Genomic DNA, 15,192 nt, shown 5'->3' on the forward strand with positions numbered 1-15,192 from the left:
TCCTCCCCCCCGCGGCCCCGCTGCCTGGGCCAAGCCCCGGCCCAACGCCCTGTTCCCGGGACCCCCCCACCACCCCGGTCCGGTCGCCGTCCCGGTCTCCTCACTCGTAGTCGCCCGTCGGCATCGCGCTCCCGCCCGCCCGTCCGTCCTCACGCCCAACCACCGGAAGGAGGCGCTACGCTTCCGGCGGGGCTGCGCCACTTCCGGCGTAGGAGAGGAGGAAGGGGCGGGGCGAGCCGCGCTGCACGCCGGGAGGCGGTTGCTAAGCAACAGATCGGTGGGCGCCACGGGACTGAGGCCTAGGCTAGGCCCGGAGAAAGGAAACGGGGAGAGGACGACGGGTTTATAATTTATAGGAGAGATTTATTTGAAGAAATATTACAACATATAAAAACTACATAAAGTATCAATTCCCACTTGTACAAAGCGGCCGATTATTTTCAATACAATGCGGCGTAAAAACAGGGAGCGGGGCCCCAGCATAGGGCCGGGACCGGGGGTCCCACAGGGCTCTGCCGGGGCTGGGGAAGGGGAAAGGAGGGGAGTCCCGGGGTGGTAGTGGAGTTCAACCATCACAGACAGCGGCAGAGGGCAGCCGGGAGACAGACACGAGCAGGGCCAGAGGGGGACAGGCCACGGCAGGTCCCCACAGGCCGGGAATTAAAAAAAAAAAAAAAAAAAAAAAAAACAAAAAAAAAAAAAAAAAAATAACCCCCAAAAAACCAAACAAACAAACAAAAAAATAAAAGGGGTTTAAAATAAATCAGTGCATGTTTGGGTGTCCTGGTGCCGGAGGAGAGGCCGCGCGTCAGTCGGCAGTTTCCGTGGTCTCCATCTTCTCCGGAGCGCTGGTCTCTGGGGAAGAGAGGAGGGGGTGACGATGCCATACCCCAACCCGCGGCACCCAGACCTAAACCGGGACACCCCCCCGACCCCAAAGGAGGACTGAGGTCGGGGACCATCTTTCCGGATCCCTCCGCCCATGGCACACGGGTGGACGGCAGCGGCTGCCGGCGCGGCACTTACCCGCCGTGTCTTCTCTCAGCTTCGCCAACACACACGACTTGATCTCCAGCCCGATGGCTTTGGCTAGAGGAGGAGGCACTGCGTTACCGACCTGCGACAGAGGGAGGGTTACGCTGGACGCCGGCTCCGCCACGTCGCCGGTAAGGGGATGCCCGCCGGCGAGGGGTTTGCCAGCAACGAGCGGCCGGCACTCACCTGTCTGTGCTTGTCGAGGATGTTCCCGAAGAGGCGGTAAGTATCGGGGAAGCCCTGGGAGCGGGCACACTCCCTCACACTCACCACTCGGTGCTGCTCCGGGTGCAGCACCCGACCCTACGGCAGCAAATGAAACCAAGGGTTGGAACCGCGGCAGCCATTGGGCAACGCCTGCCCTTGCCGGCAGAGGGGACAGATCCGGCGGCGCTCACCTGCTTGCCCATGGGCTCGGGGTTGGTGACGGTGGTGCTGAAGAAGCCATCCCACTCCAGGCGCCCGTAGAGCCCAGCCCAGTGGTTGTGCCGGTTGCCGGTATGGGGCAGGCACCAGGGGATGAGGGTGTTGAATTGCCGGTCCGCGGGGTCGCAAGGCTTGCCTGGGAAGATGGAGGGGGTGAGGTGGGGGAGCGGACAAGCAGCCATGGTCGGTTTTGGGGAGCCAGCACCTACCTTCAGCACAGGAGCAGACCCCCCGCAGCGCCCCGGAGCTGCTGCGGCCATTTTTCTTCTCGTGGTGCGTGTACCGCAGCTTGCGCGTGGTTGTGCCGTCTGACAGCCGCACTTCGATGTTGGGCAGGTCACGCCAATCAGAACCGGGGGCCAAGGGGATGTGTCTCATCCGGGCTGCGACCAGGGCACTCATGTCCTGCCAACGACAAGCCCGCCGTCACCGTTGGTGGGGCAGGGGACACAAAGGGACACCGGCTACCCCAGGAGGCCCGGTCCTCTCTCCGGAGAAGGCTGGGGGAGAGGGACAGGTCCCGGCAGCTCCACCAGCCTCATCTTTGGGAAAGTTAACCAGGGAGGGCTTGGGGATGGTCCCTCTCACCCCACCTCACATCCAACCTGCCCTTGACCCCCATCTCGGTTTGGTTCTGGGGTATCCAAGTGCAGCCTGGCCCCTCATTGAGACCCTGGCATCCACACCTTGCAGATATGGTCCCTGAGGATGGGCTGATACTGGGAGCCCCGGATCTGCCGCTGGAACCAGGACTGGGGCTCGCCATTGTAGGAGATCTCCAAGGCGGAGGCACCGTTCCTGATCTCCGGAAGGTCGGACATGGTGTCCCGCACGGTGATGGTGCGGAAGGGGCCGGAATATGTCCTGGGAGGAAGGAGGGAGCCGTGAGCGGACAAAACCTCACCCTCACCAGCCCCAGTGCGGCGCCAAAGGCTCACCGGGTGATATTGCTAACGAACTTCTTGTCGTCCACCACGACGCTCAGCTGACAGGCACGGGGCGCGAACACGTGCAAGGGCTCGGGGAACATGGGCAGCTTCTCGCCGGGAGCTGCGGCAAGGACAATGGCTCTCCGCCGCGTCTGGGCCACGCCATACTGGCCAGCCTGGCAAGGAAAGGACAACTCCTGAAGGGGCTGGAGCATCCCCATCCAGTCAGTGCCCCTCGAAGATCTGGGAACAGCCCCCCAAGCCACCGAGGGAAGCCAAAGAGCAACGCAGCCAACTGCTCCTTAAGAGCGGGACGGTCCACGGCAGAGCCAGCTGAGAGGAGAAGGGCTTTCGCCCCGGTTAACTCTCTCTGGGTCACCCAACACCCTACCTGTAGGACCCCGAAGGTGCACTGGTAACCCATGCGGACAAGGCAGCGCAAGGTGAGCTTCAGCACCATGGAACGCTTGAAGGACACAAAGTTCCTGACGTTCTCCAGAAGGAAGAACCGCGGTCTGTAGTAGTCGCAGTAGCTGCGAGGAGGGAGAGGGACAAGGGAGCAAGGACAGAGCAACGTTTGAGGTGGGGGTCCGCACCCACGCCCCGGCACAGGTCCTCGACACCTCCCCTGCTCACCTGAGGAAGGAGACCACCAGGGAGTTCTTGAACTTGGAGTAGGTGCGGGAGTTGAAGCGGTTCATGCCGCTGAAGCCCTGGCACGGAGGACCACCGCACAGCATCTCCACATCCCCCTTCTGCGGCAGCTTCTGCCCCAGCGAGTTGGTCTTCTCACCAGACATGACCAGCTTCAGCAGGACGTTGCAATCCTCCGTGAAGACGGTAGTGCCAGGGTTGTTCAGCCGGAAAGCCTGGGCGGCCGGTTCCCACATCTCGATGGCCCAGAGCGTCTCCGACACGCCTGGGGAGACAAAACGGAGGATCTTGAGCCTGTGCGGAGGAGCAGAGCGCTGGCTCGCACTCCCTGATCCGGCACATGCCAAACACAACTGCCAGCTTGGAGGAACTGAGCAGCCAGCACCAATGCCCGTCTCCCCGCGGGCTCTGCTTGTCACCCCACTGCTGTCCCCTCTCTGCCGCTCACCTGCCTGGTGGAAGCCTTCGGACAGCCCTCCGCAGCCAGAGAAGACATCCAACGTCCTCAGCTTGGGGAGCTTCAGCTCGGCCGGCTCCTGCTCACTCTGCTCGCAGCTCACCGACGACTTCCCTTTGCCTTTGCCTGCGAACAGAGCCCCGCTCACATCAAAAGGCAAAGTCATTTCCTCCTCTTACTGCTTACAAGGCAAATTCTTCTCCCCCTCCTCCGCAGCAGTTAAAACGTCAGCTTCAAGCACCTTTCTGCCCCTTAATTGTTTCACCGCCACTGCCAGAATACGCCCTTGCTTTTGGAAGGCAAGCCTCTCGTCTTTTCCCTTTCCATCCAACAGCCTCTGGGCGCAGGCAGAGAGTTTCTGAGGGTCAGACGGGCGCAGCAATAACTCCCAGGGAAGCTCCCCATCTTGGGAGCAGGGTACAAAAGCCCAACGCTATGGAGCAGGAGCCCCTGGCAGAGGGTTGGCAAGTGAAAGGCTTCGAGATCTCTGAAGGATCATGTCCTGTCACCGCAAGGTTTATTTCAAAGAGACGAGGTGCCTTAAAACCACATTACTGCATCCTGCCAGAGCATCGGAGCAAGGAGGAGGGCACAGAAACATCTGGTCAGCGGCACGTCTTATCTCTGCTCGGCAGCACATAACGGCAGACGTGAACTGGTTCACCCACCCGAGACCTCTCCCCTCAAGCAGACTTACCTTTCCCTTTCCCCTTTCCCTTCCCTTTATTGCCAGAGCTCCGAGCATGGTTGGGAGGATCTTCAAAGCTCTTGGTTTTTGCATTGTAAGCCTGGGGAAGAGAAAGGGTTCAGGACGCTTGAACACAAAGAGCTTTTCTAGCTCAGGAACAGCCAAGGGATTGCCAACACCCAACTGGAGCTGCAAAACCAAAGGGCAGAAGGACACAGGCACAGCGCTGGGCCCCGCAAAGGGTCCATCACCTCCTTCTCCATTGCCTCAGGGAGCCGGGGAGGCCACCAGAGGGTCTGAATTTGGCCCCTTAGTTCCACAGGGAGCAACTGCTCCAGCCAGCTCCTGGTGACACTCAGATTAAAGCTTCCTTTGTATCCGAGACTTAGTCCCCAGGAGGTCGCAATGAGCTACAAATCCTCACTCCGCACGATGGCTCCTCTGGGCAAAACACACCCAGAGAGGCAGGACAGCCTGCACCGAGAGGCAGAGGTCAATGCGCCTGCTCTGCTCAGTCCCCAGGGACTTAACACACCCAGGGACACAGCCAGACCCCTCAAACCCCGGCTCCCTCACCTCCAAAAAGTAGAAGCGGTCAAGCCCACCAGCAGAGTAGTCCTGGATACTCTCCGTCAGGTCTTCCCCATACACCACCGTGCAACGGCCCTGCACGGCACGGAAGTCGACCGTCGTCTCCTCGTCACTCCAGTACAGGAGGTTGATGTCTGCATGGTAGCTGGCTTTCATGGACTTGTGCGTGTTTTCGGGTCTGCGGAGAAAAAACACTTGGATCAGGGAAATGTTTTCGGCAAGATCCTCATCCCGGTCCAGCCTCTGGCACTCACACCACTCCGTCTCCCCAGAGAGAGGGTTTGTTTCCTCTGGCTGCGCGTGTTTGCTGGCATGGGCTGGGCACAGTACCAAAGGGATGATTTGTTTCATACCAAAGGGAGTTTTTGGGGGGTTTTCTTAGAGGAGGGAGGGGGGAGTTGGCACCAGAGCTGATAAGTGAAATTAAAGGCAAAGAGATCTAGTGCAAGGAGAGCTGTTAGGCTTGAAACACATAGAGTCTGAGCGTCAGCACGTTCTTTTCCCGCTGCCAAGGCTCTTCGCACACATCCCTCTGTGGTGTGGGGGAGATGACTAAGAGCCTGCAAATGTTTGGGTAAACACCCACACCCTGGGACGGCGCTGGCAGTGCGGCTCAGCAGCGGGTCTGAGCCCAGACCGCCGTGGCGGTAAGCCCCTTCGACTGCACCGACCAACCACGCCATGGTGCTCGAGACACCTGGCTCTGGTGTGACCTTGAGCTGATGGTGCAGAGCTTTTCCCAGCACCCGAGATCTCGGGCGAGCCCTGCAGCCCACTCGGGGGGCGGGGGGGGGAGTGTCCTGCACCCCTGTAACGCAGACCCCAGCAGCACTGTTCACCTGTAAAACTTGCAGATACGCAGCTTGATGTCGGCCTCGTTCGGTTTGCCATTGCTGCGGATGTTGCAGAAGATCTCTTTGATGCGGCCCACGCGGTAAGGGTCGGGGGCATCCAGGTTGCTGCCCTTGATGTACTCGGAGTACTTGCGGTAGTGCTCTGGGTGCAGCTCCTCATCCACCGCCTCCTTTTTGGGGCGCTTGGCTGGGCTGGCGGGTTTCATGCTGGGGAGAAGGGGAGGGAAGGAGGTTAGGCTATCCCTTTCCCCCCCAAAAAACGTAGCAACGCAGAGCATCCTCCTCCCACATCGCTGCCTAGCCTGCCTGGTCTCTGTGGCGTAGGGTGGCAATGTGCGCACCAAGCCACTGCGGCAGCACCGGCACCGAACCTCCTGCTCCGCAGCACAGACATTTTACAGCCAGACCATCACATAACCGTGCACAGCTGCAAACCAAGATGCCTACACGTTGCTGCCCCAAAGAGGTTTGCCATTTCTCCTCCCATAATTACAGGCAGCAGGCAGGGTCTTGTTTCATCTTTCATCTACCCAGGCTCGCTCTTTTGAAGAAAAAGCGACGCACAAAAGGATTCTGATTCAGCTGCCAAAACACGAGAGCTCAGCGATCAGGATTGTCTGAGCGGAGAAAAGTTGCTCTGTTTAATCACAGGAGGTGAAATTGGGGTTAGAAGCACCTTTATTTTTAAACCAAGCTTTTGGAAATTAGAGTGATAAGTGCTTTGTTTACAGGTGGAATTCACTATCCGGAGACTACGTCCTCTGCTACCAAAAGCTTGACCAAAGAGCATCCCGAGAAGTGCTTACAGCCCCCTGCAAGCACCAACCTGAAGGAAAAGGCTTCCGGCAGGAGGTATACGCCATCTCCCACCCTGTACTGCACTCCATTCTTGGTGGCCATGGCGTAGAACATCTTCCCATCCCCTTCATCCAGGGGCTCAGCCACTTTGGGTATCTCCTTGTGCCTCACCTCGTCCAGGCGTGTGCAGCTCATGCAGAACCTGTGGGAAAGGGGGATGGCAGAGTGCGGTGATGGGGACCCTGCCAAGGCTGGCTGCAGTGCTGCCAGGAGCTGAGAGGCTCCTGCTGTCAATTTTAGGCAGAGCAGATCCCGAGAGCCGCTGCCCTGCGCACGCTCACTTGTATTTGTTGTCTTCCGTGGGCTGAGTTTTCGGTGGGGACTCGAATCGAGCGTACTCCTGGTCATACCACATCTGATAAAAGTAAGTTCTCCCGTCGTCTTCCACCATCTTGATCTCCATGTCCAGCCCGCCCTGCTAGGAGAGAGGTGTTCACAGGAATCGGTGCTGCTGCCCACGCCGCACCTGGTCCGGGCCAGCCGGGGTTTGCAGGGCTGTCACCCACCTCCATGGACCAGTTCTCCGAGGGCGCCTTGTAGATCACTTTGACTTTGCCATGGATGTAGGAGAGCTGCATGTCCTCACACTCGTCCACCAAGAAGAGCTCCAGGGGGTCAGAGGTGGCCCCCAGGACAGTGTCTGAGCCGGGGCAGAACCAGTGTGCGTGGAACATCTGGCCACTGCTGTCCTCCCACATGGCTGTCACCCTGAGGGGGAGGAGCCAGGGTTATGGGGCACCATAAGAAAGGGCTGAGCTGCTCCAAGCCTTGCCAGAGCTGAAGAGTCCTCAAACAGCAGCATGGCCAAGCAATTAGGGTTCTCTAATTGGGAACATCAGCTGTCCCCACACACGTCCACCCCAGCAGGAGCAGACTCGTCCCCTTCAGCACCATGGCACCAACCTGGCGAGGTAGAGGGGCTTGGTGGGATCATCAGGGCTGACGGAGACACAATCTCCCACCTCCAGGGTCTCCGAGTCAATGCAGACCCTCTGGTAGTAGTCCTTCTTCCCATCGCTCTGCAGAAGCGGGGAGAAAGCGGAGAGCACTGTTAAATCCCCACACCGGCAAGCGACACAGCCCCCTTCGCAGCCTGAGCACCCATCCCAGCAGGAGGGGTGTGGGGTCCTGCCCAGCCTCACCTTGATGGGCTCCCCCACCCAGGAGATACGGCTCTTGTTCTGCTTCTTCTTCCTGCCCTGCAGCATCTTCTTAGGTGATGGCATCTCAGGGATGTTGTCATCTACCTCCTCGTCCTCATCAGCTTCCCGGACGGCCAGGTTGGGACACCTGGGGACACAGGGACTGTCACTGCAGCAGGGCATGGTGCGGGGACCACATCCCCTCTTCTCCAGAGGCGGAGAGGACTTAGAGGAGGCATGGCTGCCCGTGGGAGACGCACCTCCTCTGCAAACAAGCCTGCTTACTCCGTCCGCTGCCCCCAAACTTCACCATGTTCTGGCAAGCTTTGCACTTCCCACACTCAGGCTGCTGGCAAACCTAGACCAGGGAGAGGCGACAGGCTGAGCACCAGCAGACACAGTGGAGGGACAGGGAACAAGGGGAGCTTGGTGGCCTCTGGAAATAGGTCCCCTGCCCCAAGGGAGCAACCCCAGAAGGGGCCATTCAGGCAGGATGGAGAGGATGGGAGGGGATCGGGTCAGTTCGGCTCCACGCCAGACCCCAATTACCTCACAGACACCGCAGCGCCGGCGCTTCATGGCATTCTCCTTGTCATCTTCCTTCTCGTCCTTCTCGATCTGCTCCGAGAAGAAGGTGTCGAAGATGAGGTACACCAGCTTGGTGGTGGTGGCTTTGGTGGGACCCTTGTCCTTGTCTATTTTGGTGGGGTGCCGGATGGCCTGCCGCCTGACAGCTCGCCTGCAACCAAGGTGAGAGCGGTGAGAGGGAGCTCTGTGCCTTGTTCCGCTGACAGCTACAGCCACAACAAACAGCCCGGCACCCAAGGAGGGTCCCCAGGGAACACAGCTCTCCCAGCAGCCCAGGACCACGGCAGGATCCCCTAACAGGCACTCAGGTACATGCTGTGGCTGGCATGGGGTCCTGAAGGGATGCTACAGCAGGACAAAGAGCAAAGCCAGGCTCTGGGGACCCAAGCCAGAGCCTTTACTCCCTTGGGGCAGCACTAGGTAGAGGGTTTTCCCAGTTTTGGGAGGATTTCTACCCCAATCTCCCAGTGCTTCTCATGCCACTGAGCCTAAATCCTCGCGTCATCCCAGCTGGAAACAAGCAGAAGGGTTTTCCTGGAAGGATACCCTGTGCAAAGTCGATGGGGAACCAACCCAACGGGCTCCTCCTGGGATATTGCAAAGCCAAATGCCCCCCAAAGACAGCATCTACGCAGGGCTCACCTCTTCCCCAGGGTGACTCCAGCCAACTTGATCAAGTCCCTCATGCAGGGCGTGATGAGGACGGGGGGTTCGTCGCTGTCCCCGGCTTCATCGTAGCTTTCCACCTGCTCCACCACGAACTGGGCATGTCGCAGGAGCGAGTCCTCTGTGAAGCGGTTGAAGTTCAGCCCCGCAGGAGGTACAGTGGTCTGCGAGGAGGGGTTGGTTAGGGAAAGGGTGGCAGAGCAACACCCACCCCCGCACGCCGCCGCCGCCCTCGGATTTTCACCTCAATTTTGTTGAGCAGATCCTCGTAGCTGACGTCGCGGTTGTTCTGCAGGAACTCAACAACGATTTTACTCATGTAGATCTTCTCTTGCATGAGGGCGAAGATGGGAGCGTACTCCTCGCTGGGCTCCATCAGGATGTAATCTGCGAAGGCTGCGGCAGAGAGATCACGGCAGGCAATTAAATACCAGGGAATTTAGCAGTATTTAAGGATGAGCTAGGACTGCAGCAAGCAGGTCCTGGGGAGGGGGAAGACCAGCCCATCCACGCTGCTACAGCACCAAGACCTAAGCGTGCGGGGAAACTCTACCACGAGCCAGGACCCACGGTCACTCAGCTATCACCACCAAAGCGAGGGGGGAGTGGGGACTTGAGGTGGGGCACACTATCCACGCACTAGCCTTTTATTTTTGCTGTTACCTAATTAGAAAGCAAAGACAATCCAGGGTTTTTTTCTGTCACTACAAACTCCATTTGCTGATGCACAGGAGAGTTAAGTCCTCCTCTGATATCACCAGGATATTGGAAGGGTTCCTTGCAGAAATGGTGAATGGAAAAAGCTTTTAAACCCCCAAATATCAGCTTCTTCCCCCAATTCGGCTAGAGAGTGAAAAAGCCAGCTGTGACACAGAGCCAAGGGCTGGCCAGGACTGGGTGTTCCTCCAAGACCTTTCTCAACACAAACCTGTCCAAAAAGCCGAGTGTAGAGTAAGAAAGGAACAGAGCCCTGCGACAGGGGCCAAGAGGTCAAGAGCAAAGAGAAAACTCCCTCCAAGAGCGACCCTGACCCACTCCTGCATTGCATTGGTGGCTTCCCACGGAGGAGGGACCAGAGGACGGATCCTGCCTGGGAAGGGCTGCCGGGGAGATACCCCCCTCCAGCCACCTTGCTCATCCCAGCGCCGATAGCCTCATGCAGGGTGCTGCTGGCAGCTGCAAGCTCAGCAGGAGGTTTTACATGCATTTAATGCAAGCCTGGGTGCTGCTGAGCTAAATAAACCCAAACCCAAGCTTCGGCATGGTCCTCCACCTTGCCACGTGCTTGTTGGTGCAAGTTCCCGGCAGCAGCAAAGTCCACGAACCCCGATAAAGCTCCTTCACCAGCCAGACAGGCAGCAGAGACTTAAATCCCAAGCCAGGCTTGCTCCCCGAATCCAACCTCCCCCATCCTCGCTCACCCACCTGTGGTGAAGCCGATCAAAGCCTTCTCCCCTCCATCGAACCCCGTGATCCACCAGGCGTTTATGGGTCCCAACTTCTTGGCTCTCACCCCACCTGAAAGCGAGAAAACACAAATTTCAGTCCTCAGTGCCCAAAAAACCCAAGCAGCTGCAGATGACAAATTGCCACCCAGATCCGACTTAATTTTGCACACGGTGTTGAGCTGAAATTTAAGGTGACAAACCAACGTCCCCACAGCCCTCGAGGCTCCTCCAGATCAAACTCACCATCCAAACAAGGGTTATCGTCGTAGATGGGCTTCACAGCACCACTGAAATACAGCTCGATGTTCCTCTCGATCAGGCCGGTGTCAAAGGGGCACAAGTGACCTCGCTTGTCATAGACGCTGGCAAGGGACAGAGGTTATAGGTTGATGTGTTGTCCCATGGGGTTTGCAAATTCAGCAGGTTTTTATAGCCTGCTTTCCCCACATCTCACCTAAAAGAGGTGACTTTGTGCTGCGGCAGGTCCTCGTAGCTCTCAAAGCCATCTTCGTTAGCGTCAAAGAGGGACAAACGCTCATCCGTCAGCATTTCTGGCTCCTCCAGCTGAACGAGGGAGAGACGAGGACGTTTAACGAGCGTTCCCATTAGCACGACAGCTCTCCCCAGACCCAGAGAAGGAGCATTAAATCCCTTACGGCATCATCAGGATCTCCTTGGAAGAATTTGAGGTCAGGATCATCGAGGTACTGTCTGCAGTCGACGCACTTGGGAGGAGTGGTCTGCAAAACAGGGGAGACGGTGACAGCTTTTCTCTGCCCCCCATGAGCTTCAGCCTATGATCAGGCTCAAAGCTCCTTCCACAAATGGTCCCGTTCGTTAGCACAACCCTCGTTTTTAAAGCACCCAGGCAGCAAAACAGTGGCTGCTGCCCTTGCTCCAAAAGCAGCCCAAGCTCATAAAGGCTGTGTTGCTCCCCACCTTGCTGGGGGGGTTGATTTTTGGAAGCTGCATGGGCTGGAAATGGCTTTATCTTTCCCTTAGGGAAGTCCAGCTGCTCTTTGGAAGAGTTAAAACAATAATAAAGAAAAAACCAAAACCAAAATGCTGCGATGGAAGAAAAGGAACTTACTTTAGCAGGTGTTGTAGTTTTAACCTGAGTAATTTCATCTTTTATCTCCAACCTGGGTGTAAAAAAATACAAAGGGATGAAGACACAGAGAAGCGTAATGTCGACATCCTCCCAACACTAACGAGGCCATGGCAGAGGGAAATGGGCACTGACAGGCACCAGCCCAAAGCAGGGAACACTCTCCTTCCTCCTTACCCTTCTTTGGTTTCGATTTTAATCCTTTTCTCATCTTGTTCCTTGAGGGAGAAACGAAGGAGTGTAAGGGGAGGCTGGAGAGCACGACGCCCTCCAGGACAACACATGCTCAACCCCAGCATGGTGGCTGCCTGGCAAAGCAACTGGCAAAGACCTTGGCTGCCAACGGTGCCGGCACACACCTTCTCCTCCAGCTCCTCTTCCTCCTTCTCCACGTTCATCGCCTCCTGCTTCACTTCCCCGTTCACCTCCTCCGATTTCCGTTTGTTGGACCTGACGGTTTTTAAACGCAATGGATCAATCTGGCGCTCCGACGCCATGAGGGTTTGGAGGGTAATGAGGGGCTCTCCCGGCACCGGCAGGAGCGGGGCTCCCCAGGGGAGCGCCCAGCAGGTCCCCAAGGCCAGTCTTATTGGGAACCACAAGTTTTGGGATTGAACCCGTCAGCCCCGGATGGCAGAGAGAGGAAGAAGAGGGCGAAGGCTCCTGGGGGACACGGTAAAGGAGGTGCAGGTCCCAGCCCTGCCACTGTACTGACCCTTTGGAGAACATGCTCAGGATGGTCGGCTGCCGGCCGGAGCTCCGAGTGACCCGGGAACTAGCGGGAGACTCTGTTAGGAAGATGACGAAGGATTGCGTTAACGATGGGGACCCGCTGCCCTTCCCCTCCTGCAACAGCCCACGGGGCTGGAACCACCGTGGGTGACAGCACCCCTCTCCCCGCACCCCACCATCCCGGAGCAAGGCAAGGAGACCCCAAGACCTTTCCTGGGGGGATCTCTGCTCACAATCCCTCCAGGAATCATCATATTCCCGCTTAGTATTTAACGGTAATGAATTATTTACTTTAAGCACGTTGGAAAAGAAGACAGAAAACCAAGTTGCGCCCGCTGTCGCCATTACTTTTGCTCTCCCCGTTGGATCGGCTCCTCCTGGCCTTGCGTGCCCGCGGCGTGGGGACCAACGAAGAGGAGGAAGAAGAGGCGGCTGCTTCCTCCATCTCCATCGCGCTGTCTTCTTCCCCATCGGGTCCTGCTCGCTCCGAGTCCTCGTCGCTCCCGTAGGCGCCGTTTTTGGAGCACCCGTTCGATGCCTGCAGCAGCGGTGCCACGTCCCCATTCTCCGCCGAGAGCTCTTGGTGCAGCAGGGCTTTCACCTTGGCCAGGTACCTCTCCTGGGAGGGAAGAGCGTCAGTTAAACCGCCCGGCTCCGGTGAGCCGTGCCGCTAAGGAGCCGGCACAACCCAACCCGCCAGCTCACCGAAACCCAGGGTCTCACCTCTGACAGCTCCTCGCAGCGGAGTTTGGCTTCCAGCTCGCTCAACTGGTTCTGGACATCGGCTTGGAGGAAGCCGTGGATGAGGCTCAGCTTCTCCTTGACGCACTCCTGCAGGGACGGAGGGGACGGCATGGGGCGGGCGGCGGTGACACTCCCCTCGGGGCTCGGCAGAGCGGCATCTCTGTAGGCGGTTGGGCTGAGCCGAACCGCCGGTCACTCCGAATCCGGGCGCCGCTCACCCAGCTCACCAGGACCCTCCTGATATGAGGTGACGGCGGTTTCCATATGACAACAGACAGCGCCAACACCAGGACTACGACCTCATCAGGTCCAGGGAACTGGGCCAGCAAGGGAGACACGGGGGTCTCACTCGGCCAGCCTGCCACACCGTCCCCCCCGACCCTACCCCGTGGGGCTCCAGAAACCCCCCATCCTGGCAACGTCACGACAGCACAGAAACAAGAGGCTCAGGAGCACCGATGAATCGCAGTGCCCTGCTCAGCACCAGAGTCACTTCCCCGCTGAGCATCCAGGAGCTGGCTCCGGAGCCCCGCCAACTCCCACCGCTGTAAGCCGGAGCATCCCGAGCCTGATGGCAGCACCCGATGCGGGACCGGCAGTGACAGCGCAGGATGGCGGGCACCCAAATTGGAGCCGAGGGCAGGTGGAAGTGCGGCTCCTGGTGATCCAGGGACACTCACCTTCTCGCTCAGGCTGTCTTCATCCCTCTCCAAGTCCTGCAGCCTGCAAGAGAAGAGCGTTGGGGGTCCGACCACGCTCCACCAACAGGCGACGAGGTTATGGGGGGACACACTGATGGGCAGCGGCAACCGGGACAGACCCCAAAATCGCCTCGACAGCTCTAAAAACGGCACCTGGCAAAGGAGCGGCACCGGCTGCAACCGCAAAGTGGGGCCAAACTCCCTTGGAGTAAGAGGGATGCTCGGCTCCCAGGCAGGGAATAAAGGGGGGCTGGCAAAGGGATGCCGGTGCCTAAGGGACCCCCCAAGGTAGCAGCGGGGGCTTGTTGCCCACCTGTGCCCTACCCTGGCATGGAAATGGCAAAAAACCACGGGGGAGAAGCCACGTGTTGTCTTCCCACGGCGCTGGCGGCACAAAGCGGCAACGGAGGGTGGGGGGAAGCGGCTGGCGCTGCCCCTGCGCGGCGGGGACAGCCCCCAGCCCCGCAGCGAGGAGATGGCGAGGAGGAAACCCTGTCCCCGCCGGGGGATCGGCACGACCCCAACGCTCCCCCCCCCGGTTCACCACGGCTCTCCCGCCAAAAATGGGGAGCCCGTCTGCCGAACCAGGGCCACGCAGCCGCCCCCCAGGAAAGCTTCTCTTTGCCAGGACACAGGACAGGACCTCTCCGGTGCCACCGGCATGTCCGGCACCGGCTCCGTTCGCTCCCATCTCACCTCCAGCTGCCCGCTTTTTTGGCTTCCTGCCCCCACACTACCGCCAATTCCTTCGAGCCGGGGCCAGCGGGGAGGGCGAGGGGTCCCCACCGCCACCCCCCCAAAAAAACAGGAGGGCGATAAATCCTGTCCCGTCATCGGCACCTGGGTTTGAAGACGGCCATGCAGCCGGAGCTCCGGCAAAGACCAACGGCGGACGGGAAAAGGTCGGGGCGCGCCAAGGCTGTGCCGCGCGGCCGCCGCACCGGAAGAGGGGTAGCCGAACCGGAGAACGGCTCGGCAGCAGCCGGCGAGCGCGGGCCCCCCCCTTCCCGCCGGCCAGGGGATGCCGGGAGGCGAGCGGAAGGGACAATAGCCGGCGGGGAATACGGCGCAGGAAACGCCAACCCTCCATGTGCCCTCCCCGCTGCCGGCGGCGGCGGGGCGAGAGCCGGCGGGGGGGGGACGCGGGGATGGTGCCGGATCCCTCCGGAGCAAGGAGTGGGATTGGCTTGAAACCCCCCCACGCCGAGGGAAGGAAAGGTCCCCCCGCTGCACCCCGCTTCCGCTCCCCCAGGAAGGGATTTCTGTGCCCCCCACCCCGGAGAAAGGTGGGGGGCCACCCAGCATGTCCACCCACCCCGGCCGGGTGCACCCTCGCTCCCTGTCCCGAGCGGCAACGTGGGGACAAAGCCGTGCGGGGGCAAGGCTGGGCGTCCCCACTGCCACGTGGGGCCCGGCTGTGGGGCAGGAGCAACCTGATGGCCCCCCCTGGCGAAACCCCCCCCCACAGCTGGGTGTCAGGGCTGTCCTGTGGGGCAAAGGGGGCTGCGGGGGGGTGGTGGGACCCCAGTGCGGTGCACGGCTGAGCTGTGGTCGGGCTTGGTGGGTGCTGG

The 15,192-nt window shown here is 59.4% G+C and overlaps 2 protein-coding genes across 2 annotated transcripts in view; both read right to left on the reverse strand.

The window, feature by feature from the left end:
- The window catches only part of EIF3G (eukaryotic translation initiation factor 3, subunit G), a 3,002-nt gene extending 2,816 nt beyond the window's left edge, over window positions 1-186 (reverse strand). The window contains exon 1 of the mRNA XM_010568847.1: window positions 105-186. Coding sequence (XP_010567149.1) covers window positions 105-124 — 20 coding nt within the window. The 5' untranslated portion in view covers window positions 125-186. The remainder of the gene's footprint in view (window positions 1-104) is intronic.
- A 376-nt stretch (window positions 187-562) lies between these two features.
- On the reverse strand, window positions 563-14,284 carry DNMT1 (DNA (cytosine-5-)-methyltransferase 1). The gene is made up of 34 exons (XM_010568858.1): window positions 14,166-14,284; window positions 13,601-13,643; window positions 12,900-13,007; window positions 12,525-12,795; window positions 12,160-12,232; window positions 11,804-11,894; window positions 11,622-11,662; window positions 11,427-11,478; window positions 10,993-11,076; window positions 10,791-10,900; window positions 10,580-10,698; window positions 10,314-10,406; window positions 9,133-9,284; window positions 8,865-9,052; window positions 8,184-8,373; window positions 7,895-7,992; window positions 7,635-7,782; window positions 7,396-7,511; window positions 6,999-7,200; window positions 6,774-6,910; window positions 6,461-6,634; window positions 5,620-5,841; window positions 4,766-4,958; window positions 4,199-4,289; window positions 3,493-3,627; window positions 3,027-3,309; window positions 2,782-2,923; window positions 2,400-2,566; window positions 2,148-2,325; window positions 1,671-1,866; window positions 1,434-1,597; window positions 1,222-1,338; window positions 1,027-1,117; window positions 563-855 (listed from the first exon to the last, which is right to left on the reverse strand). The coding sequence occupies exons 1-34, from the start codon at window positions 14,282-14,284 to the stop codon at window positions 809-811; spliced, it is 4,635 nt and encodes a 1,544-aa protein (XP_010567160.1). The 3' UTR covers window positions 563-808.
- Window positions 14,285-15,192: the final 908 nt, after the last annotated feature.

The sequence above is a fragment of the Haliaeetus leucocephalus genome, unplaced genomic scaffold (genome assembly GCF_000737465.1).
Source record: "Haliaeetus leucocephalus isolate CR32 unplaced genomic scaffold, Haliaeetus_leucocephalus-4.0 Scaffold260, whole genome shotgun sequence".
Lineage (NCBI taxonomy): Eukaryota > Metazoa > Chordata > Aves > Accipitriformes > Accipitridae > Haliaeetus > Haliaeetus leucocephalus.

Excerpts from the sequence above, each read along its gene's own strand:
- DNMT1 (XM_010568858.1), bottom strand. The coding sequence starts at position 14,284 with ATGCCGGTGGCACCGGAGAGGTCCTGTCCTGTGTCCTGGCAAAGAGAA. Across the intron at positions 13,008-13,600 it reads AAGACAGCCTGAGCGAGAAG|GAGTGCGTCAAGGAGAAGCT; the intron begins GTGAGTGTCCCT and ends CCGTCCCTGCAG. Across the intron at positions 7,783-7,894 it reads CAGGCTTGTTTGCAGAGGAG|GTGTCCCAACCTGGCCGTCC; the intron begins GTGCGTCTCCCA and ends CTGTGTCCCCAG.